This window comes from Electrona antarctica, assembly GCF_951216825.1.
Source record: "Electrona antarctica genome assembly, chromosome: 12".
Classification (NCBI taxonomy): Eukaryota; Metazoa; Chordata; class Actinopteri; order Myctophiformes; family Myctophidae; genus Electrona; species Electrona antarctica.
Genome location: NC_136793.1, coordinates 35,797,325 through 35,820,942, shown reverse-complemented (window position 1 = coordinate 35,820,942; position 23,618 = coordinate 35,797,325). Strand labels below are relative to the sequence as shown.

Genomic DNA, 23,618 nt, shown 5'->3' with positions numbered 1-23,618 from the left:
TGAAATTTCTATATAATACAACGTTAAAGGTTACTTTAGTAACCACGGTTGTATATATAAATTGAACGAAATACCTTTCGTGGAACGCCCTTCTGTTCTCTAAAGCAGAAGAAAAGTTCCGAATGAGGGCTGACGTAGCCACGCAGGTATCTATACGGGATAGGCGTGGCTTCCTACGTCACCCTTAGAGCCCAGGACAGCGAAAATTCTAGAATTTTCTGTCCTGGGAGTACATAAAATAATGTTCTGCAGCTAGGTTTTGAAGGAAACCTACCCATAAACGAAAGGTATTTCGTTCAATTTATATATACAACCGTGGTTACTAAAGTAACCTTTAACGTTTCAATCAATCAATCAATCAAACTTTATTTATATAGCACAATTCCAACAGCCAAAGGCCGACCAAAGTGCTGAACAAGAAAAAAAATGACATTGAAGGCAAGAAAATAAAAACAATAACATACGTTGACAAAGAGCAACAATAAAAATAGACAAGGGAACTCAAGAGCAATTAAAAGCAAGGGAGAACAGATGGGTTTTGAGTAGGGATTTAAAAACACAGATAGTTTGTTATGTATTAATGTGTAGTTTTCAAAGCAGTAGGTGTAGATTTGTTAGGTAAGCATTCAACCAACTACCTTGTGTTTAATATTCCCCAAACTAATCGGTAGGCAGAAATCTCCATTACTATGGACAGGCATTTTCATTGTGAATCATTTTAAGACACTCACTTCAACTTGGGGAATAAAATCCCTCTGTCACTACAAACACAATACAATGAATGTTTCATTCTTCTCTTTTGTTACTGAAGTATATTTGCTCAATGTCCTCATTTCATCACCATCTATTTCTATCATTTGAAGCTGTGCATACTCACGGTATGTGTGTGGGGGGTACAAGTATGTCAGCTAGAGAGGGGAGGTACTGTGAGGCCATGTACTGTTTGTTGGGTGTCAGTTAGGGGTGTGCTGAAATATCGATATTGCGATATATATCGATACGTCCTCCCGCGATAAATAATCGATATCGATTATTAAAATCGATATCGATACAGGTGTGTAAAATGTCAATAGGATATTGATACCATACACCTGCTGAACACATGAAAATGAGCTAATGTGACAGCAGTGCGCAGGATGAGTGAGGAAGGGAGCAGCACCCAAGAGATGCAAATCTCCCTGACAGAGGTCTTTCAGTGAGGCAGCTAGGATTCATCCACATATGGTATATACTAGTGATACTTGGGTTATTTAATCCTTTGACCAGAAACCTGTAACATTTCTGGATCTGTTACACACATTTTGGCATTTTATACATGTTGAAATAAAACTGTATGCATTTATTTTTGTTTAGTTTTTTCATCATGCCAATTCCCAGGTTTTTATGTACACAAGAAGACTAGAAGACAAATAGAGCATATTCACTTGCCACTCATCCCCGATGCACCTTAGGGTTTTTGAGGGGCCCCTCCAATGTCCAACTTTGAGGGTTTGTGTAAACACAGTTTAAAAAGCAGGTGGCTTGCGCACATCCAGTTCCTGGCTGGTGCTGGACAAAGGTAGATACATACAGTGAAGAAGTGGTCCGCACACAGGCTTTGCTCCAACACAAATAAACACTGTTGGACCTGTGCGGACCACTTCTTCACTTTGTGTAAACACAAACATGGAAGACCAAAGTGTGTAAACACAAACATTGAAGACAAAAGTGAGGACATAATGAGGTGATGTATGATTACGTATGGTGATAAGAGCGCCCCTCACTTCACACAGATGTGATTTTTTTGTGTACTGCTATAAAACAAGGCTTTTTCAGGCGATGATGGTGAATCACATATCCAAAGACCCAAGATAAAATAAATTCACTGGTGAGTCAGAAAAAGAAAAGCAAAACTAGAAAAAGTGCCCCTCGGGGCACAGGTCTCCACCAGGGCAGGTCAGGTTGTGGCCTCCTGGTGGCGCTAATAATAAGCCAATGTGAAAAGGGTGCCATTTCTTCTCACGCCTTGGATGGCAATTGGATGATTTGAGGCATTTTGTTCAAAAAAAATAATCCACCTGTTGGTGGCACTATAACAGGCCAATGTGAAAAGGGTTGGATATATTCCTCAGCCTAGTAGGAACGTCTGTGGAAGATTTCACGTAAATTGCATGCTGCGTTCATGTTTTGAGGCTTTTTGTTCAAAACGGGCCAATCCTGCAAACTTTGAAAGCCAATGTTAGCCAATCAGGATGGTATGAATGAAATATCAGACAGATCTGTCTTGAGCACATGACTATAGAGATACTGTGTAACGATTTGCAGGATTTTTGGACAAAATAAGGAGTAATATCAAAAAATGTGTTTTACAAAAGTCGGCCTCCTGGTGGCGCTATAGCAGGCTGTTCATCGTTGGCATCTAGGGAGTGTGTGTGCAAAGTTTGGCATCGACCGGGTTAACGATGCCGGAGATTAGCTGTACACAGACGGACGGACACGCACACACACGGACACGCACACACGGACGTGGAAAACATACTCTCTCCCCATGCCTTCGGCCTGGTGGAGACAACAATGAATGCCACCTTTTGCATATAAACTACAAAGCCAAGCCAATCAAGAGGCAACCTTGTAGAAAACAAACAGAGCTCAAGGTTCATCTGCCTTCATTCGTGAAGGTTGCCACGGTCTCAGGTGGTCTGGACAGGAGAGGGATCTGATTATTTTACCTATGCCATATTTCTTCATTATAACTCGATTGCCTCCATAGTCTTCTCCCATTACTCTCAAGACTGCCAATTTGTAAATTGATTCAAGGTGAGCAGTTGCCAGTGAATTGCAATAGCTACCCCAGTACCGCCTACTATTCCACCGAGTGGAATAGTATAAGTCAATAGTTTAACATTATTGACTTATACGTCTTTGGTGAGCACCTGGTTGTATCTTTTTCTCTGCCTTATAAAATGTAACTAATTTGAAGTTGGACAAAAACGTTTTGTAGCTGAGATTGGTATGGTTTTGGCTAAAATAACTTCATCAACCACAAAATTCCCACAATTGGCAATCAGTGCTTCTTCCCGGGAAGAAGAGCAGCACAGCAGAGACAAAGCAAAGTAAAATATATGTTCCTGAATCCTGAATGAGCCATCATGCATTCCACCTGATGGAAACACATACTGTTACAAGAGACTCAGCATCCTTTCCTTGCCAAGCAGTACTATACCTGACGATACCAGCTATACCATGGTTACATTTTATTTTATTTTTTTAAAGCTGAACATTTTCTGAAAGGTATTTTAACAAGCAAATCTGAATATTGACCAGGGAGTCTAAGTGGCTTGCTAAATGTAATATACAGCCTGTATATGCCTGTCTGTCTCAGAATTGCTCTACAGTACCTGCTCCAGTGTTTTTGCCCTCTTCAGGGAGATCTGGGATTGTTGCCCGCTCCTTTTGACTTGTTAGCCAGTTTTGCCCCTCCAGTTATTTGTTTAATAAATGTATTGTTTGAACTTGCTCTGCCTCCGGTTGCCTGCACTTTAGTCTCAAAATGTTCCATCCATCATCCATCCATCCATCCATCTTCAACCGCTTATCCGTAGTCGGGTCGCAGGGGCAACAGCTCCACCAGAGAGCTCCAGACTTCCCTCTCCAGGGCAACATTAGTGACTTCCTCCTGGGGGATCCCAAGGCCAGTGAGTCGATGTGTTTCCTCCAACTGCGCCTTGGTCTGCCCCGGGGTCTCCTCCCAGTGGGACGTGCCTCGAGGACCTCCCTAGGGAGACACCCGCGAGGCATCCTAACCAGATGCCCGAACCAGTGACCACCTAAGCTGGCTCCTTTCCAGGCGAAGAAGCAGCGACTCTACTCCGAGTCTCTCTCGCGTGACTGAACTTCTCACCCTATCTCTAAGGGCCACCCGTCGAAGAAAACTCATTTCGGCCGCTTGTATTCGCGACCTTATTCTTTCGGTCATGACCCACACTTCATGACCATAGGTGAGAGTAGGAACGAAGATTGCTCAGTAGACAGATAGCTTTGCCTTCTGGCTCAACTCTCTTTTCATCACAACAGTGCGGTACAGCGACTGCAATACCGCCCCTGCTGCTCCGATTCTCCGGCTGATCTCCTTCTCCGTACTCCCCTCACGCGTGAACAAGACCCCGAGATACTTAAACTCCTTCACTGGTTTCCTGCTCAGATTTGGAGACGCTGATCCTCATCCTCTCAAAATCTTACTCTTTTTAAAGATTCTATTTATTTGGACAGGATAGTGGATAATGACAGGAAAGTAGGACAAAGGTTGATATGACACTGAAAGGTACAATGTCAGTGCTCTTGTTGGCTAATCCTCCCAAGCACCCACTTTCTGTATCCTATACCACAGCTGAATACCCCTCCAACACAGTAAAATTAGTTAATTTAATGGTCCAGTTTTAGTTTTGTAAAATTAACACTCCAAAAATATGTATTCTTTATGAATTATGGACCCCGTTGTATTTAGATGCCTTGACAATATTGTTATATAAAGTTAAGTACTCAACTGAGCCATGTAATCTATACTTCCTAAGAGGATAGGAATGTAGAGGAGAAGAGATAAAGCAGAGCAGAGGGCAAGAGAGAAGTGAGAAAACATTTGAGCTGAACATGGAGAGTCTAGTAGTCAGTACTAATGAATGAATCTACCTTTGGCTGTGATGGCAGGCTGTTCCCCAAGCAGCAACTTTATTCTCTTGGCGTGGATTTTGCCCTGGTAGTGTGACTGAGCCACGACCGCCGAGGTGAAGGACATGTTACACAGCGTACAGCACTTGTTCTTGTCCACATCGCCGTCCTCGCTGCCCTGCAAGACACCCACACACCTGTGGTTAGTTAGTGCTGCTTATAGGGTTCCATTTGCAGCATTCATTTATGCTTTGCTGGACAGTGCAGTGAAGAGAGACAGGATGACACGTGATCAGGGGTCATCGCCATGTTGGCTTGTGGTGGACATTTTTGTAAAAATCCATTTGCCATGGACATACAAAATGAGCAAACAATAATTTTACCAGAAAAATATAAAGAGATATAGCCCTGAATTACCATAACAGGTCTGTGTACAAATAGAACTCTGAGAGTATACAAATGGAACCAAATGGACCCGTACTCTCAGAGTTATAGGGGTCCTTGCAAATCAAATGTTTGAGAACCATTAGTACTAGTGGACTCATAATAGTGTCGTAGTAAATCAGTGTCATACATATTCTGAAAAAGACCTGGAGACTTGACATACATAATTGGATATTATACTATAAAACTTGCCACGTACACATTTGTCATTTGGCATTTTTGACATATTGATGACCCCTGCATGTGATACAGTTCATGAGCTTGAACTAACAGCAAACTGCTTACTGTATCTGCCTGGGCTGTCTGGACACACAGATTTTATTCCCAGCATTAGCACACATTAGTTGAAAGAGATGACATGTAACACATGCAGCTCCTGAGCCCAGTTGCACCCATACCCATATTCCCATATATCCTAGTCTCTAGATATAAACTAGATATAAACATATTCCCATATATCCTAGTCTCTAGATATAAACTAGATATAAACATATTCCCATATATCCTAGTCTCTAGATATAAACTGCCAGTGCTGAGTTACACAATTTGATTCTGAATGTGCTTGAGAGTGGAAACTAAGTGCTGAAAATGCACAGATTGTAAAGCGAATGTTACCCCCCCCCCCCCCCACACACACACACTTCAATTTCGCCATTGCAGTCACGTAAAAAAAAGTCCTACTGTAAATCAAATTATTTGATTAAAAGATTATTGATCAGCAATGACAGTGGTTCACTGTACCATTATCGATCCTGAGTTTATTATAGATCAATGTTGTGTACACATTGTGTTACATTTGTTAGCCTATAGATCAGTGGTCTCCATATGCTGTATGTTGTAAAAGTTTATTAGAGGGCAGTGGTGTGTACCTACAGTAAGTGCATTAGCCAGCGGAACCCAGGACACTCGTATCACAGGTTTTAGTGAAAGCAAAAAAAAGATCTTATCAATGATACATCAAAGAGTCCATCACGCCATCTATCTGCCTGTGGGGCTTTTAGAATATGATGGAATCAAACACCAAACCAATGAATAATGGAACAGAACACTGTGTAAAAGTCTGAACACGACATCTGTGTTTTTCTGAGGGAAAGCTAGGGGGCCTTGTTCCGTGTAACCACTGCTAATCAGATTCAGTACACGGTCAGCCAGTATCCACCATTTACTAATGTAATTTACACTAGCTAATCTGTCAAACCCTTTACTTTTAATTAGTAGGTAGATAGGTAGGTAGGTAGGGAGGTAGGGAGGTAGGGAGGGAGGGAGGGAGGTAGGTGGTAGGTAGGTGGTAGGGAGGGAGGGAGGGAGGTAGGTAGGTAGGTAGGTAGGTAGGTAGGTAGGTAGGTAGGTACAGTAGGTAGGGAGGGAGGGAGGGAGGGAGGTAGGTAGGTAGGGAGGGAGGGAGGGAGGGAGGGAGGGAGGGAGGGAGGGAGGTAGGTAGGTAGGTAGGTAGGTAGGTAGGGAGGGAGGGAGGGAGGGAGGGAGGGAGGGAGGGAGGTAGGTAGGTAGGTAGGTAGTGGTACAGTAGGGAGGGAGGGAGGGAGGTAGGTAGGTAGAAAGACCTAGTTGTAGTAGTGATAAATCAGATGGTAAGGTCAATGGATGAAGGTGACAACAGCATTGATTGATTGAAATATTTATTAACAGTTTGCAGAATTACAGTACATTTCGAGCACAAACTCAATACAAAGGCTGTTAACTGTGAGTGGACGACCCAATTAAGCGTTACACTTGTTTACAACAGGGTCCACCATGTTCAATTCATCAAAACATTTAGAGACGTACATGAAGGCTACCACTGTAGTGTACAGTACATAAAAACACCATACTAGCATCATGTAGATCAAAAAAAGAAAAAAAATGTACTGGCGTCATGTATTGCGTATGAGGTAGATAAAAACACCCTACTGGCATGTGTGAGCCAATGAGCAGATGTGCATTGAAAACACCAGTCATGTCTTCCAATATAAATTCAGATTAAGCAAAAATCTCCTGACCAGGAGATTTCCTGACCAGGAGATTTTCTTTTTGCAGTTGGCCTACTCAGAATTCATAGTAATCTAAATATGATCCAGTTCCTGGTGGAGGAAAATGGATGGTGTTTCTCCATGTGTGTGTGTGTGTGTGTGTGTGTGTGTGTGTGTGTGTGTGTGTGTGTGTGTGTGTGTGTGTGTGTGTGTGTGTGTGTGTGTGGGGCACACGCGCGCATGTGTGTGTGTGTGTGTGCGTGTATGTGTGTGTGTGTGTGTGTGTGTGTGTGTGTGTGTGTGTGTGTGCGCGTGCACGCACGTGGAGGGGCCCTTATGTTTGGAGTATAGAAAGATAAATGCAGAGTAAATGGATGAAGGCAGACTACGACAATGCCTCACCTGTATTCACACGCGTAATCTCACTGATCTACATCATGCGTAGATGAAGGGAGACACACACACACACACGCACACACACACACACACACACACGCACGCACGCACGCACGCACGCACGCACGCACGCACGCACGCACGCACGCACGCACGCACGCACGCACGCACGCACACACACACACACACACACACACACACACACACGCGCGCTAAATGGTTTGGTTGCTGGCAGGTTGCAAATGAAAGTCATTGTGCATTTCAAGGGATGATGGTGGGGGAGATAGAATGAGGAACGACTGCACAGACCGACTGCACAGGCCTGCAGGAGAAACATATTTACCTCAGACAACGCAGAATGAGGAGAGCTGAGCACATTGCCGTGTGTTGCACGCTTGTTAACTAGAAATGCTGCACTTTAGTTCCATTTCCAGGTGGAATAATTTAGACTCGAGGCATCAAAATGTTCTTAACCTTTAAGCCATCTAAAGTTAGTTCTTGTACAATTTGTACTGATTCTGTTTTACAGTATAATAAAGAAATACATGTCTTGTAATAAAGGACCTTAGATGCATACAAAGGGACACTTCTAGAATGACCAGTAAACACACCATTAATCTCTCCCACCACAGATGCAGAACAGGGGAAAAGCCCATCAGTCTGTTAAATTGTTCAGACTGTGGCGTCTGGAAGCATCATAATTACTATTTCTTAAAAAATATCAACCACCATATACTGTACTGTAGATACAATCACCCATAACAGGGCTGGACTGGGACAAAAATTCTAGCCTGGCTAATAAGCCAGACTCAAATCACACTGTCGTGTGGTATTTGAGTCTGGAGATGCTGTGTATGGATCTTGTTTCCTGGGGGGCGGGTTCAAACATTTTCTCTTTGACGCAATTGGTCAGAGCTACTGTCAGTCAAAGGTCTCAAGCATTGAACGTCACTGTACCAAAGCCCGCCCATATTGCATACCGTGTCCCGATTGGCCACACCAGTTCTCTGGTGTAGGAAATGGGTGTACAATTGAGCCTCTCCAGACCGTAATCCGCCGGCAGGCAATTTTTTTTTTGCAAACGGCTGATTCGGTCTGGCTTATTAGCCAGGCTACAAAAATTCGGCCCGGTCATTTTCGTGCGGATTTGGCCCCGACCAGCCCACCACAACCAGCGCGCAGATAGCAGAAACTATACCGCCCGCTCCGTCGAGGCACACACAAACAAACAAGCCCTAATACCACCACTTTTACAGAACAACATAAATGATACAAACCAACAGACACGCGCGTGCGTGCGTGCGTGCGTGCGTGCGTGCGTGCGTGCGTGCGTGCGTGAGTGCGTGCGTGCGTGCGTGCGTGCGTGCGTGCGTGCGTGCGTGCGTGCGTGCGTGCGTGCGTGCGTGCGTGCGCGACTGCGCAGTGACACTTGGTGGTGAAAACCAACCAAATGCTATTTTCGTGCTCGGACAGACCCAGCCAGCCAGGGACAGACCCAGCCAGCCAGGGACAGACAAAGCTGTCTATAGGAGTGTATCTTTTCCCAGATAGCGTTTTTGGTCAAAACAAGCTATATTCAACGGCCCATAACTAAAGAACCGATGATAGCATTTACAAAATGTATTTTCCATCGTGGACAACGTGGTTGACAAAATAAGGTAAAAACACAAAAAAGTGGTGGCGGAAGAACTACAGTACAAGCTCACAAGCATGTAGATTGCCTATTTGTATTAATTAATTTGTATTAATAATTCATAAATTGCAATCAAGTCAAAAGTTTGAAAAGTGTTTGATATTGGCTTTTTTGCAGATATCCGATTTTCCGCTACTCTTAATTTTCAATTCCATTATCAACCGATACTGATAATGTAGCCTACTTCTTTTTTTCACCAAAAGTAATCACATATCTAATGAAATAAAATTGCTATATCATATCTAGTTCAGACCTCATGTGCAACAGACAGTAAAACAAACTTTTTTTGTAATATCGGGAGGACGATAATATCAGACATCCTTAATTTGAAGTTATATCGCCCAGCCATATGTTGTGAATTTTGTGAAATACACCTATTTTTAAAGCCTTGACATTTCTAGCCAACAGGCACATACTCTGATATTAAGATAGTAAGGGCAAAAGACGACAGATCGAGGTAGACAAATCGGAACACCTAACCATAAATAACGGCCGACAATAAATGATGTCGGGGCTCATATCAACATCATGAAATCTCTCCATCAAAGCATAACAGATTTAACCCACAACAGTCAGTGAGTGATGTAGCCCAGATCATGTTGTGCGCCTAGATAAAAAATAAGTCAAAGGTCCAACCATCTGTCCTCTCCCTCTCACAGTGTGATATCATCTGAGAAGTGATGCGGTCTGACTCATTCTCTGACACACACATGTAGACTTTTAAAAATAGAACCAAATGAATGAGAGTACAAAGATGTACTGTCACGCACACAAATATGCATACATATTTACACATACACAGTAACATCTGTGTGACACGCACACGCGCACATGCACGCACGCACATGCACGCACGCACGCACGCACGCACACACGCACGCACACACACACACACACACACACACACATCTGTGTGTGTACATCACAGCATATGTATGTATGTGTGTATATACAAAAAGTTAGGAAGTATCATTTCACGGTTAATTAATACCAGATTAATGGGGGGCAAATTGCAGGGTGATGTGATTAATGGAGAACCAGTTGCATGTGGCAGTTTGATGATTGCAGTAAATTGTGATGCGCTGTCTAAAGAGAAGCAGTCAGTGACTGCATTTAATTTCTGATTTGCCAACAATACATAGATAGACAAAACACAAACTGTATGCTATTGTATAGCAACACCGCAGCACAATTTTGTGATGTATTAAACTAAGCATATGATAATACCATACACTGTATTAATACACTATACAAGTACGACAGACAGACAGACAGACAGACAGACAGACAGGTGCCTTGATCTGCAAGGAACTGTCCACTAGAGCATTCATTAAAAAATTGATGCATCGATGCATCGATTTCATTAACACAAGTCGATTCAAATTAGGAGATTCAGAACGCGCCCTTAATTAAGAACCTAACTGCAGCTGTGTGTGGCTCTCGGCGGTGTCCCTCTAATTGATTGGCTGAACTGCGCTGTGTCAGAGAAGTAACAGATAGAAGCGCACAGACTTTATCCCCAAACTTTATCCCCCCACCTCCGTGCTGCTGACGCAATGACTGTCCTGTTTCTGGTTTAGCTTTACGTGCAGGACGCATGAATCTCTCCGTCTCCCGTCAGTGAGCGTTGTTGTTTATTTGCATGGTTCAGAAAATAAGTAACATGAGAACGTTATCGAGAACGTGGAAGGTAACAGCAGATTGTATTCTGGTGTTGTGCTAACTGCTGGCTGCTATAATGTTAATAATATTAACATTATAGCAGAACACAATAGAAGACATAGGTCTATATTATAGACCTATGTCTTCTATAGAGAGTATGCGCATGCTTAAAGTGAATGGCACATCGAGTGGCAAATCGAGTGGCAAAGCAACAGGCAAAGTGAGTTTAACATCGTTTAACGTTGTTTAATGCAATCAGATATGACTTTTCTATGTGGATGTATGGGCTGTCAAGGCCAGAAAGTAGTTTTTTGCCACTCAGTAGGCATTCCTGCATAACTTCCTGGTTTGATGATGATGTCACACGCATACCCTCTATAGTGTTCTGAAGGTCGGGCTGCTGTACTGCCACTAGTGTTAATGTTATATTTTGTATTGTGTTCTCGGGCCGCTGTGCTGCGCGCTGCGCTGTGTGCCAATTATGCCCCCTCTCCTGTTGTGTTCTCTTTTCTGGTCTGTGTACCAGTGTGCGACGCACACTTGCATGTGTGCCTGCACTGTGCACTGTTTAGTATTTAATATTACATTGTTATGTTTTGATAATCAGCGCTTTGCCATAGATACACACTGTGCCATATTGGAGAGGCCACTGTGTGCGCAGTGCTCCGTTTGACATGCTCCGTATTTGAGCGCCCCCACCCGCCCCCTGTTAAAGTGGATTGATTGGAGGGCAAATACATTCTTCAAGGACATGGTCATGGTAGCTATTTATGTATATGGAGTAACATGTTCCTTTGCATACAGTGTGCACAGTACTGTAGCAATTTAAATTGGCTGTGGATGCGGAGTGCTACTGCAAATCTCCGGTTATTCATGTAGTTTTACTCTCTCTAAAGGGATTTAAAATGTTATGCTTACAAGTGTCGTTCCCATCTGATTCCATGGACCATGGAATCCATGACCATACTTTTGTCTGAGGAGTTGGTTTGCTAGATACTTTTTTGAACGTGCATCTTTTCAAACAAATTATAATTCTAATGGACGCCGACATTTCATCAAGTACGATAAACTTTAAATTGTCACTTAAAAATTCTTTAATTTTGACGGAGCAGATTCATTTAGGCTACATTATTGAGCAAGGGAGAGTGTGCAGTGTGCAAAAAAAACACTCCTTGGGCTATAAACGGCCATAGCTACTTTTTTTCCCCTTATAGGTTGTTAATGGTATGGTCAGATATTATGCCAATTATGAAAATTGCTCAACATATGCAAGTTAGCATCCGGCAGTTTCTACATGCTGGGGACCCTCACCCATACTAAACATTTCTAACATAAAACGTTGGTGTACTCAACATGTCCGGGTTCACATTCTGGCTACTAGACTATAAGCAGGGGGGCACATTATTATTTTTGGCTAGTAGGCGTACTCAAAGGTGCACCTGCACCTGCACCTAGAAGCAGGTGTCCGTTTATTAGCACAACCACAAATGTCCAACACATATACATTGAATTACTCACCTAATGTTTAATTCCAACGTGTGAAACCTACATTGTTTAAGTGACAGATCGTGCATGGTTTTCATATTGTAAATAGCCTATGGTCGCTAACGTGGCGACTAGCACTTTGACAGCTCATCCATCGTAGCTTGTTTACAACTGAAACGGACTTCCTGTGCAGAAACTTCCTCATCAAAATAAGAGCCACTTGTAATGATTAGTCAACACTAGTTTTATTTCACAGATAACGGGTCTGATACAGGGGTGATTGACAGGTGACAGTGACTGATTGATGTCGCCACCCAAGGTTACTAATAGAGGAAGTGACACATGGGAAGGGAATCTCACCGTGTAGGCCTACACCCTACACGGTGGAGAAGAGGAGCTCCATGTAGCGGACCGGCTGGATAATAATTTGGGTAAAGCCGACTGATGAGTTTGACGTTTCTCTTTATTCAGAACCCAACGTAGAAACTGGAAAAAGGACATAACATATAGGCTATATCAATATAACATTCCATAATCAAAAGGCATAATACATTTTCCATAACATCCATGAGCATATACATCACAAAACTATACAATATTTAATCCATCATATCAACATGCAATATAGAAATAAATAACCCTCAGACAATACATACAACAATAAGACTAATTACCAGTATCCCTCATACAAGATTGACCAACAATAAAAGTATCACCTTTTTCCCCTTTCCAGCTCGGTGCTAAAGTGGCTTGTGCAAAACTGTTCTGTTCCAGGGCTCGTTTGGGCCATCCGTCCTTCCTTTGCGGTCTGACCGTCCGTCCGTCCGTCCTTCCCTTCCTCAAATAAACTTCTCCATGTTTGCCATTGCCATTCCTCTCTTGTGGCAAATCTGGCAATATCTGTTCCTCTACCAGCGAGGTGGGCAAGTGACAGTTTTATGAGCTAATGCCTCCTTCTAGCCCCATACTGGGTGTCAGCACCACACAGGTGATCTTGATCTGTGTAATCAGTACCAGTTTGTGCAGGAAACAGTCAAAATAAGGCCTGAGACCTGACATTTAGACAGAAAGCCTTTCAAAATAAAAGCCTTAGGGACAACACATTGTGACAATTGGAACCCTCCCATGTGGGTCCGTTACACTCCAGGCGCCAGATAATTTGCTATCGCTATTAAAGTTTAATCGCGTAGATCTGCAGCCATTACAAAGAACAGTTGGAACCAAGGGTTAGGAGGAACTTTTCATTTTGTGGGATTTAAGGAACTGTTATAGTCTATCGCATGCGCACGCCTTGTTTGAAGAAGAGGACGGACGCGGTCTCTATTCTTTATCTAACACAGCGCGGTTTCGTTCCGCTGACTCTGGGGGTTATTGTTGCGACCATAGGTTGCATTTACTATGAATGAAAACCTGCATTTCCGTGTGTCACGTCACACCTCCATATATGGTCACGCCTCATGACATCACACCTCCATTTCCATGTATGGAGTTGACCTGTTCTGACATTCCATATGTTGATCCTTCCCCACCCGTCCTTCCTCTTCGATGTCTCCATTTTGACTGATACCTGTCCATTCAAACTCTAGACAGGCCCACCCCAAAGTTATTAGTGCAGCCGCACCCGGCAGCCGTTCTCAACAGGCCTGAAAATGAAGGCCCTCATCAACCCTGTACACTCAAGACACTGCCCCCACTGCAAACCTTAGATCTCCATGAAGCTGACCTGTTCTGACATTCCATATTCCATATTCCCCCATGCCAAGGCGCCAGCACTCGCCCAGCAGTCTGCCGTCACCCACGTGAATGTGTACACGCGACCTCGCTTCTAATGACGTTCCTTCCCAGCTTCCACAGCTGTTGCGCAACAAGCAGTGTCGCAACTGTGTCTACTAGTGATGCGCGGGCCGGCTTTTTTCATAACCCTCCCGCCCCGCCACGGGAGCCAACCCACACGATCCCGCCCCGCAAAACAATATATTAATCAACGCCCGCAAAAACAGAAAGTAGCCTATACCGACCGGCTTTTCAACACCCAGCAGATTTCGAGAGAGCACATCTGTGCAGCATTTTGTTCAGAAGATTGTCGCTATGGGCCCTTATGGAAGCATCGCAGGTCTAAAATCCAAGTTCATGTTCAATGTCTTTTGATTTGATTTGTTTCCAAGTCATATTGTAGTAGGCTACAGTCAACAGTAGGCTGCTTATTAATGAAATGCCCCGCGCTTGTCGTTCCGCGGTGATTTTTGATCCAGCGCATCATTTTCTGTTGAGTTTAACTATGTTCAAAACAGGTGGGTTCCGCTGACTCTGGGGGTTATTGTTGCGACCATAGGTTGCATTTACTATGAATGAAAACCTGCATTTCCGTGTGTCACGTCACACCTCCATATATGGTCACGCCTCATGACATCACACCTCCATTTCCATGTATGGAGTTGACCTGTTCTGACATTCCATATGTTGATCCTTCCCCACCCGTCCTTCCTCTTCGATGTCTCCCTTTTGACTGATACCTGTCCATTCAAACTCTAGACAGGCCCACCCCAAAGTTATTAGTGCAGCCGCACCCGGCAGCCGTTCTCAACAGGCCTGAAAATGAAGGCCCTCATCAACCCTGTACACTCAAGACACTGCCCCCACTGCAAACCTTAGATCTCCATGAAGCTGACCTGTTCTGACATTCCATATTCCATATTCCCCCATGCCAAGGCGCCAGCACTCGCCCAGCAGTCTGCCGTCACCCACGTGAATGTGTACACGCGACCTCGCTTCTAATGACGTTCCTTCCCAGCTTCCACAGCTGTTGCGCAACAAGCAGTGTCGCAACTGTGTCTACTAGTGATGCGCGGGCCGGCTTTTTTCATAACCCTCCCGCCCCGCCACGGGAGCCAACCCACACGATCCCGCCCCGCAAAACAATATATTAATCAACGCCCGCAAAAACAGAAAGTAGCCTATACCGACCGGCTTTTCAACACCCAGCAGATTTCGAGAGAGCACATCTGTGCAGCATTTCGTTCAGAAGATTGTCGCTATGGGCCCTTATGGAAGCATCGCAGGTCTAAAATCCAAGTTCATGTTCAATGTCTTTTGATTTGATTTGTTTCCAAGTCATATTGTAGTAGGCTACAGTCAACAGTAGGCTGCTTATTAATGAAATGCCCCGCGCTTGTCGTTCCGCGGTGATTTTTGATCCAGCGCATCATTTTCTGTTGAGTTTAACTATGTTCAAAACAGGTGGGCGAGAGAGAGAGAGAGAGAGAGAGAGAGGAGAGACAGGAGCGAACAAAACCATAGCACGCCACATTCAGCCCCATACAGATTCGTTTTTAGGATAAACAATTGATATTATTTGTCTTTTATAATTGTGTACATGAGAGAACATTGAATGATGACTACAGTGAGTGTCCTCTCCTTACAACATTACATGGGACATTCAAATAAAGTTGACGTGCAGTGCAGGGTCAGGATATTAGGATATTTGACTAATGAGGATATCATTGGCAGCTGTGCATACTTGATCAAATAAGCAACACATTGAACAAGCTAGATGATTTCAGGAGGAGAGAGACAGAACAGCAGGAGAGAGGGAGAGAGACAGAATAGGAGAGGGAGAGAACGTACCGGCTGGCAACGGGCCGGCCCGCGCATCACTAGTGTCTACTGGGCAAGCAGGAGAAATAGGAAGAACTCTGACTCCGAAACAAGCCTTTGGAGGGACGTTTATTGTATAGTCTCACTCTTTAGGAAGCCGACTCTGTACTCATCGAAAGCAATTCTTTGGAGTGGCGTTTATGTATAGTCTCATGAACTCTTTTGCTCGCACTCCTCCCCTCCCTGTATGCGTCAGCATGGCACTGTGGGCAAGAGTCACATGTGTTGTTGCGATATTTAAAACTCTGATATAAAATATAAAATAAAAAGATGATTTGCAAGCAGTAGATTATTCCCTTTCCTGTCAATGCTGCACTGCACACTTTCTCTGTCCAAGTTCTAGCATTGTATCCATTGCCCGGCTGTATTTGTACAAAATACTAGTGTCTTAAGTTACTTCACTGTACTATTATCTATGCTAGCTGCCGTTTTCTCATTTATGGCTGCAACAACCAAAGTGTCAAATAGCATAGGGTTTATACAGCTTCTGGTAAAGCAGTCAGTGTCTAGGGGCATTCTCTTTCTAGAGCTCAAGCAGCCTTTCAAAGCTTTTTGTCTCCTTGAGATCATGGCTTTCTTAGCTTCCAGCTACACCATCAGTCTGAACTGTTCCAATCTGGTGTGCCTGGGTTCATATGTTGTAGCGCGAGGCCTAAATATGTAGGGTACGCTCACATCTCGTGTGCTTCCCCTTCCTCTGCCTATAGCATAGAGGAAGAATGACAGCAAAGTGCATATCCCCCCCAAAAAATGAAAGCGTGGAAACTGAATCTGATCCTAATAAAGCTTTGAACAAAGCAGTCTATTACTGCCAAGCAGACCGTGCACGGAGGAAAGGCTAAGCATGACAGACACAGTGATGGCTACTGCCTCTCCCATCTCATCCGCTCAGACAAACTCTGACCTTCATCATTACACAGCGAGCAGACCCATCAGGGGACCGGCAGACCTTGATTCCACAGCTCCAGATAAATAATAGAGTGACAGTCACTTTCGCAGCCGATGTCCAGCAGAGCTTCACACTTTTATTCTGCATCCATCCTGTATTAGTGCTATTTATAATGGTAGCACTGCAAGAATCAACCTTTGTGTATTTATCCTGCATCTCTACTAGGGCTAAACGACAAAGGTTTCACAATGATTAAAGTGTGGATCTTGGTCTTGATCAATTCATTCAAACATCTTATTTTGTCAGCTGTTGCAACTTGCCCTCATCTCATCAGTCATCACCATTGCACAATAACTAATAAGCAGAACAATAGGAAAAGTGATCTACAGTAGCAGCAAATAAGTAAATCAAGATTCACAGTGTACCTTTCTTTGATTCAAATGTTACCCCCCCCCCCCCCCCCATCAATTTAACTGTGTACTATAGGTCTGCCAGTGTTTGTGAAGCAAGCATTCACCAACACATTCTCACTCCCAACTCATCAGGCTTCAGAGATGAAAAAACAGAGTTAGTAACATAACTTGGGCCCATTAGATTTATTGGATCTATCTCCTTTCATTTTCTATGTAAGGAGAGAAATTGAAAGAGTCCGACTCGGGCCCGATCTATTTATTAAACAATATTGGTCCGAGCCTAACCCTAATAAATATTGTATTCAGCTCTGTCTGTGTGTCTATTTGTAGCTGTCTACAGCTAACGCAACAAACAAGCTGAGAAGCATCATATTTCTTGTGCATTCCTCCAGCAGGCCATGCACCCAGATTCCCTAACATTCTACCAATCAGCCAATGACAACAATGTCCTTTTGGTGAATGAATGAATGAATGAATGAATTAGAGCATGGGATATGTTACTGGTAGTAGTCAGGCATGCAATTCAACCCTAACAAGGCATTTATTGTAAGGTTTTTAATCAAATGCTGGTGAAGATTATAGAGATAATAAAGATAATAAAGATTTGATTTGGGGTAATGTTTTTAAAAAGGTTTTCATACAATGATGTATAGTATCTGCCTTTATTCCACAGACTTTGTTTTACTTTTACACGGTCAAGCAGTTCACCTGCTTACCCTTATCTAAGCCTTTCTGAGTGTACCATAATTGTGAACAGCAGGTTCACACAGTGGTTGCCTCAAATCAAGGACTGGGGATATTCAGATTTTTTATACTAACTCAGCGAATTTGAGCTTACGAGCCCCTGCACTGATTGCATGCTCAGCTCTTTTGATTAGCTGTAAAAGGCTGTCTTAATTAAAATTACTTCTTCCACTGTTTTAGCTGTTCCAAGTGCACCAGAATCTCAAGCATGCGTCGTAGATGAGCTTGAATGAATACCGCTTAGGCCTCATTCACACATATCAAACACCAATCAAGCAAATGTAATTTTTTTGTTTTTTTAGGCCACCACAATGCTTTTCCAATGGGAGTCGACCATGGTTTGACCAAACATTTGTGTTTGATTGCTGATTGCTGGTGGTTTTCTGCCCCTCCCCCCATCAAACAAAAATGTTTGGTCAAACCATGTGACTCCCATTGGAAAAGCATTGTGGTGGCCCAAAAAAACGACCAAACATTTGCTTGATTGCTGTTTGGTACGTGTGAATGAGGCCTATGAAGTGAATGTGTGATGACTTAATACTTTGTGATGAGACTCATACCGGTACATTGGCACGAACTTGATCCCCTCTTCTTGTTGAAATTTGGAAGGCTGAAGGCTATTGACTGGGAGAGCACATGTGTGTCAACTCAGCTCGTGTTGACATCTACGGACACACCCAGGTACAATGGAAGTGATTTCAAAAGTAAAATTTCATCTTAAAACCGATGTTTCGGAAATAATGAGCATACAGATATAAGAAACATATGATTACACTGAGTTGTTTTGGAGTTTGTAACAGATTTTTTATAAAGTTTGTTGTTTTTAATAATGGACCCCTATTTCCCCCCCCCCCCTAATTCTCTTCTTTTTGAGGGGCGCTAGCCCCTCCTATGGTTTAATGTTTGTCTTTAGGTCAATGTTTGTTTTAAAAACGCCATTGACAATGAAGAGAAATTAATGTTTGTTTTGTCCCTAACACAAACATTAATCCCATTAACAACTAGATAAAGTGCCCCTCGGGGCACATGTCTCCACCAAGCCCCCAGTGAGACTCTCCAGCATTGAAGCACTCAGCCCTAGTGGTTGGAGCGTGAACTGCAGGTGGACCCGTGGATTTATGACGAGGAAACCCCGTGCAGCTGGGCTTTAACATTGAGCGCTCGGTTGCACTTCCGCATTTGCGGAAGTAGACGGTTCTTCCGGGTGCTTCAAAACGCCACTGAGCAACTTCCACTTAATAGCGGGGGGCAGGGCTATCGCTCCGGTTCAGTCTCTATCCTTTTATTACTCTATGGTCTCCACCAGGGCAGGTCAGGTTGTGGCCTCCTGGTGGCGCTATAATAGGCCTTCGGCCTGGTGGAGACAATAAAGAGAATTTAATGTTTGTTTTGACACCGTTTGTTTTATATAATCATTACATCACCTAATCATGTAAGACGATAAGAGCGCCCCTCACTTCACATGGGTGTGATTTTTCAACTCTATTCTCTTTGTTTTTGAAGGGCGCTAGCCCCTCCTATATACAGGTTTTATGTTTATTTTTTAGTTCATGTGTATTTTAAAAACGCCTTTGACAATGAAGGGAAAATTTGTCATCTTGTCCCTAACACAAACATTAAATGCCATTATTACATGGCTTGGTTGAATGCTTGATTCTGATTGGTCAATCGCTTAATTCAGCGGTGAGTTATCTCATCATAATGACCGCACCGCTGTATAACAGACCTCTGCCTAATCAAACCCTCTGAGCACCAGCTGCGCGGCTGCGCCCCGCTTGATTTACTGCTGTTTCCAACATGACAGCCATGTAAACACACACACACTAGTGACACACAATGTCATTTACAGCTAAACATTACTCTCAAAAATGTTTTTGAAAACATTTGAGCGATAAATAGACAAAGCAGGACCCGAAAATGGATTCTATTTGATCAACTCACTTCCTTGTTTTCCGACAGTGCTGCAGCCCTGCAGCTGGCCAGACGCAACCAGCGCGAACTTATGGAATACTTTTTGTTGTGTTTTGGGTCAATGTATTAATTTATGTTAGGTAGCCATGTAATAAGCGGGATAATATCTGGCTAGGTGGTCATTGTCGGGAGATAATTCACCTTCAGGGAGTGTAACCACCTCGGCTTCGCCTCGGTGGTTATCTCGGTGAATTATCTCCCGACAATGACCACCTAGCCAGATATTATCCCTTACTTAACAATAAAGAGAATTGAATGTTTGTGTTGGCACCATTTGTTTTACATCACCATTACATCACCAAATCAACATGAGTTAGACTTTAATATATTAGCGCCCCTCACTTCACACGGGTGTGATTTTTGGATTCTTCATTCACTGTAAGTGAATGTGATACAAATTGGCCTTGTATTAAAGTGAGTAATTGATAGAAAAGACAAGGAATTTTGTGGGTAAAGCATTCCTTTAAATTAGTGCTGCCATAAACGCTGGGGTTTCATTTATTATTTCTTGCCACACACAATTTTTACCATCTTATATATATACACATATAGTAGAGGTATTTATAATGAATGTGTTCTCTGTGATCGTGTTCTCTGTGATCATAGGGATTGAATGTTCAGGTCTGAAACCAAAGGTACCCCTGCTGGTATCCTTATATCTTGCAATATCCTGCAATAGTTTTCCTTGCATGTGTTTCCTAGATCCTCTCCACCTTTTTCTGTCTCTCTCAGCAAAGTCCAAATGGGAATGTGCTGCACACTCAGCAAAATGTGTTCTGTCAATGAGGAGACAGGCATGAAGGTTGACTGATCCAAATAATATCAATATATCCCTGTAATTCAAATTATAAAATAGAAATGAGAAACAGAGCTCCTCATTGTATGTGGGATTATGCATTCACCATACACAATCATAGCTTCAGCAGCATAATAGCAGATAGAATATAAGTGAGGAGTTTACAGCAATGACATCTTTCTCACACCAAGTTGACATGCAAGGAAATTCAGCATATAGCCATTTCTAGAGTCCTTTAGTTTCACAGGGTCATTGAATGGTTCATTACCTTAAGATGTGCTAGATCTGGGCTGCCTACTTCCTTTTCACTCTCATTCACTCCTCTTAAGAGGTTTTGTGAGGAATGGCATTATCTAAATCAGAGTCCCTTAGATTGAAATAATACAAACTACTCTGTCTGAACCCTTTCACAAAGAAGCTTATAGACCAAGGTTCTGTGAAGTGTGAAACTCTTTTTGAGTCCAAGTTTCACATTTAAGTTAAGCAATTGCAGTCACACTGTGTAAATATTTCAATTAAACAAAAGCAACCTTTTTGATATAATCTTTCACTGGTATATCTTTCAACAATCAGCATTCCACATAATGGTATTTTTGGACAACTTCTCAAAACACAATTAAACATAATTTGATATTTGCGAGCGTCTGTCTACTGAAATCTAGCTTTTGACATACCTACATGGATAGTAACGTGTGTGTGTGTGCATGCCTTTGGACTGTATGTCTTTATATGGCTGTAAGGCGCGTGTGCGTGCGTGCGCGTGTGCATGCGTGCGTGCGTGCGTGCGTCTGTTGTATATCGCCCTAGGAGAAGTCAGGGCAACCAAGCATAAAGGCCATTTCAGACGGGGAGCGACTGACGCGCTTTGGTAATTTTCAATGAGAGACGTGCGTTTATTTTGGATGCACAGAGAAGTTGAGGGGCATTGACGCAAGCGAGCACAGTCCCGTGAAATTGTCGCCCGCGTGCTCGTTTGTGCACATGCCCATGGGCGACTAGTGCTGGATTGTGGTTTTTCACGCTATGCTACTCCAGGCGAGAACGCCTGCGTCACTCGCTCCCCGTCTGAAATGGCCTTAAGCCTGCAGTCACTTCTTGTTCAGTCAAGACAGCGCTGTACACCTGTGTTCTCCAATAAAATAAAAAATTCTCACAGTAATAAACTGGCAACATCCGACACTTCTAATGGAAAGTGACAGTTCTAAAAATTGACACCAGAGCAATCCACACATGCATTTGGCACACTTCAACATCTGTCTGGAAAAGTCATAAATCATGTCAAAGCCAAAGCTCTATGTATACTTTATCTGTGACCAATAATTGTCTCCACCAGGCCGAAGGCATGGAGAGAGAGTATGTTTTTCACTCCGTCCGTCCGTGTGTCCGTCCGTCCGTCCGTCCGTCCGTGTGTGTGTGTGTGTGTGTGTGTGTGTGTGTGTGTGTGTGTGTGTGTGTGTGTGTGTGTGTGTGTGTGTGTGTGTTAACCCGGTCGATGCCAAATTTTGCACACACACTCCCTGGATGCCAACGATGAACCTATTATAGCGCCACCAGGAGGCCGACTTTTGAAAAACACAGAATCTGTCCGATATTTCATATTCCATCCTAATTGGCTAACATTAGCTTTCAAAGTTTGCAGGATTGGCCCGTTTTGAACAAAAAGCCTCAAATCATGAACGCAGCGTGCAATTTACGTGAAATCTTTCACAGACTTTCCTACTAGGCTGAGGAATATATCCCACCCTTTTCACATTGGCCTGTTATAGCACCACCAACAGGTAGATTTTAGCAAAACACATTTTTGGAACAAAAAGCCTCAAATCAATTGCCATCCAAGGCATAAGAAGAAAATGCACCCTTTTCACATTGGCCTATTATAGTGCCACCAGGAGGCCACAACCTGACCTGCCCTGGTGGAGACCTGTGCCCAAGGGGCACTATATCTAGTTATCTTCTGTTATTGTTATGACCATTGCTTATTACTCAAGAACAATGCATACTGTATATGTCACACTAATTATTTGTATACCAGTAATCAAAAGAATATAGCCTCTGCCTCGACCGAAACTTTTAGCTAGAGGCAAAGAGCTTTTAGTTTTATTTTCAGGTCTAAGGAGAAAATTACAGATCTAGCTCACTGTATAAATCTACCTTTTGTATTAAATGTCGTCTATATCCAGTTTCACATTCATAAGGGACACTGAATTTGGGCTAAAGAGAATTTAACCATATGTGACCACACGCGATATAGAGCCTGCCATCGCGGGGGTGGCAATTGTTGAGGACAGCTGAAAGACTATTTTCTTTGTCCTTTTTTATTTTTCTGTCTAAAATAATCTGAAGCTATATTATTATTCATGTCATGTTAGAGCAGGTCTGTAATAAATGTCAGAGCTGATATCGACATATAAATATGAAATAAATGCTTAAACATGTCACTATGTCTAATGTTATAACCATTGGGTTAACCAATGCTAACTAGACATACGGCTTCCCTGCTATAGTATGCAAATTCCGCTAAAATCCGCCTTTTTGTACACAATCGTTTTGGAAGATAATACTAGTCTTTTACTAACTGGCTAACAGAAATAGCACAGAAATAAGTATTAACAACGATATTTTGTAAAAAGTGTGTTTATTTTGGTCCGCCTAAAGCTAATTCATGCTAATGTTCCAGCTGGGGGCACTGTTGACCACAACAATGGAAAATGCGGAAATGGCTTCCTATTTCCAATAGCAGAAGAAGAAGACTCGAATGAATGTATTGTAAACATTGTAACATTATGTCACCATAACGTGGTTATTATTAGTTGCTTTGGAATGTACCTGCCATGAAAATTAAGGTCATAATAACGCAGAT

At 43.0% G+C, this 23,618-nt stretch overlaps 1 protein-coding gene across 3 annotated transcripts in view; it reads right to left on the bottom strand.

Annotated features, from left to right (window-relative positions):
* The window catches only part of LOC306934672 (zinc finger matrin-type protein 4-like), a 125,118-nt gene that overhangs the window by 51,876 nt on the left and 49,624 nt on the right, over window positions 1-23,618 (bottom strand). For all 3 annotated transcript variants that reach the window (XM_079517343.1, XM_079517341.1, XM_079517342.1), the window contains exon 4: window positions 4,666-4,822. In XM_079517343.1, the coding sequence (XP_079373469.1) occupies window positions 4,666-4,822 (157 nt within the window). The remainder of the gene's footprint in view (window positions 1-4,665; window positions 4,823-23,618) is intronic.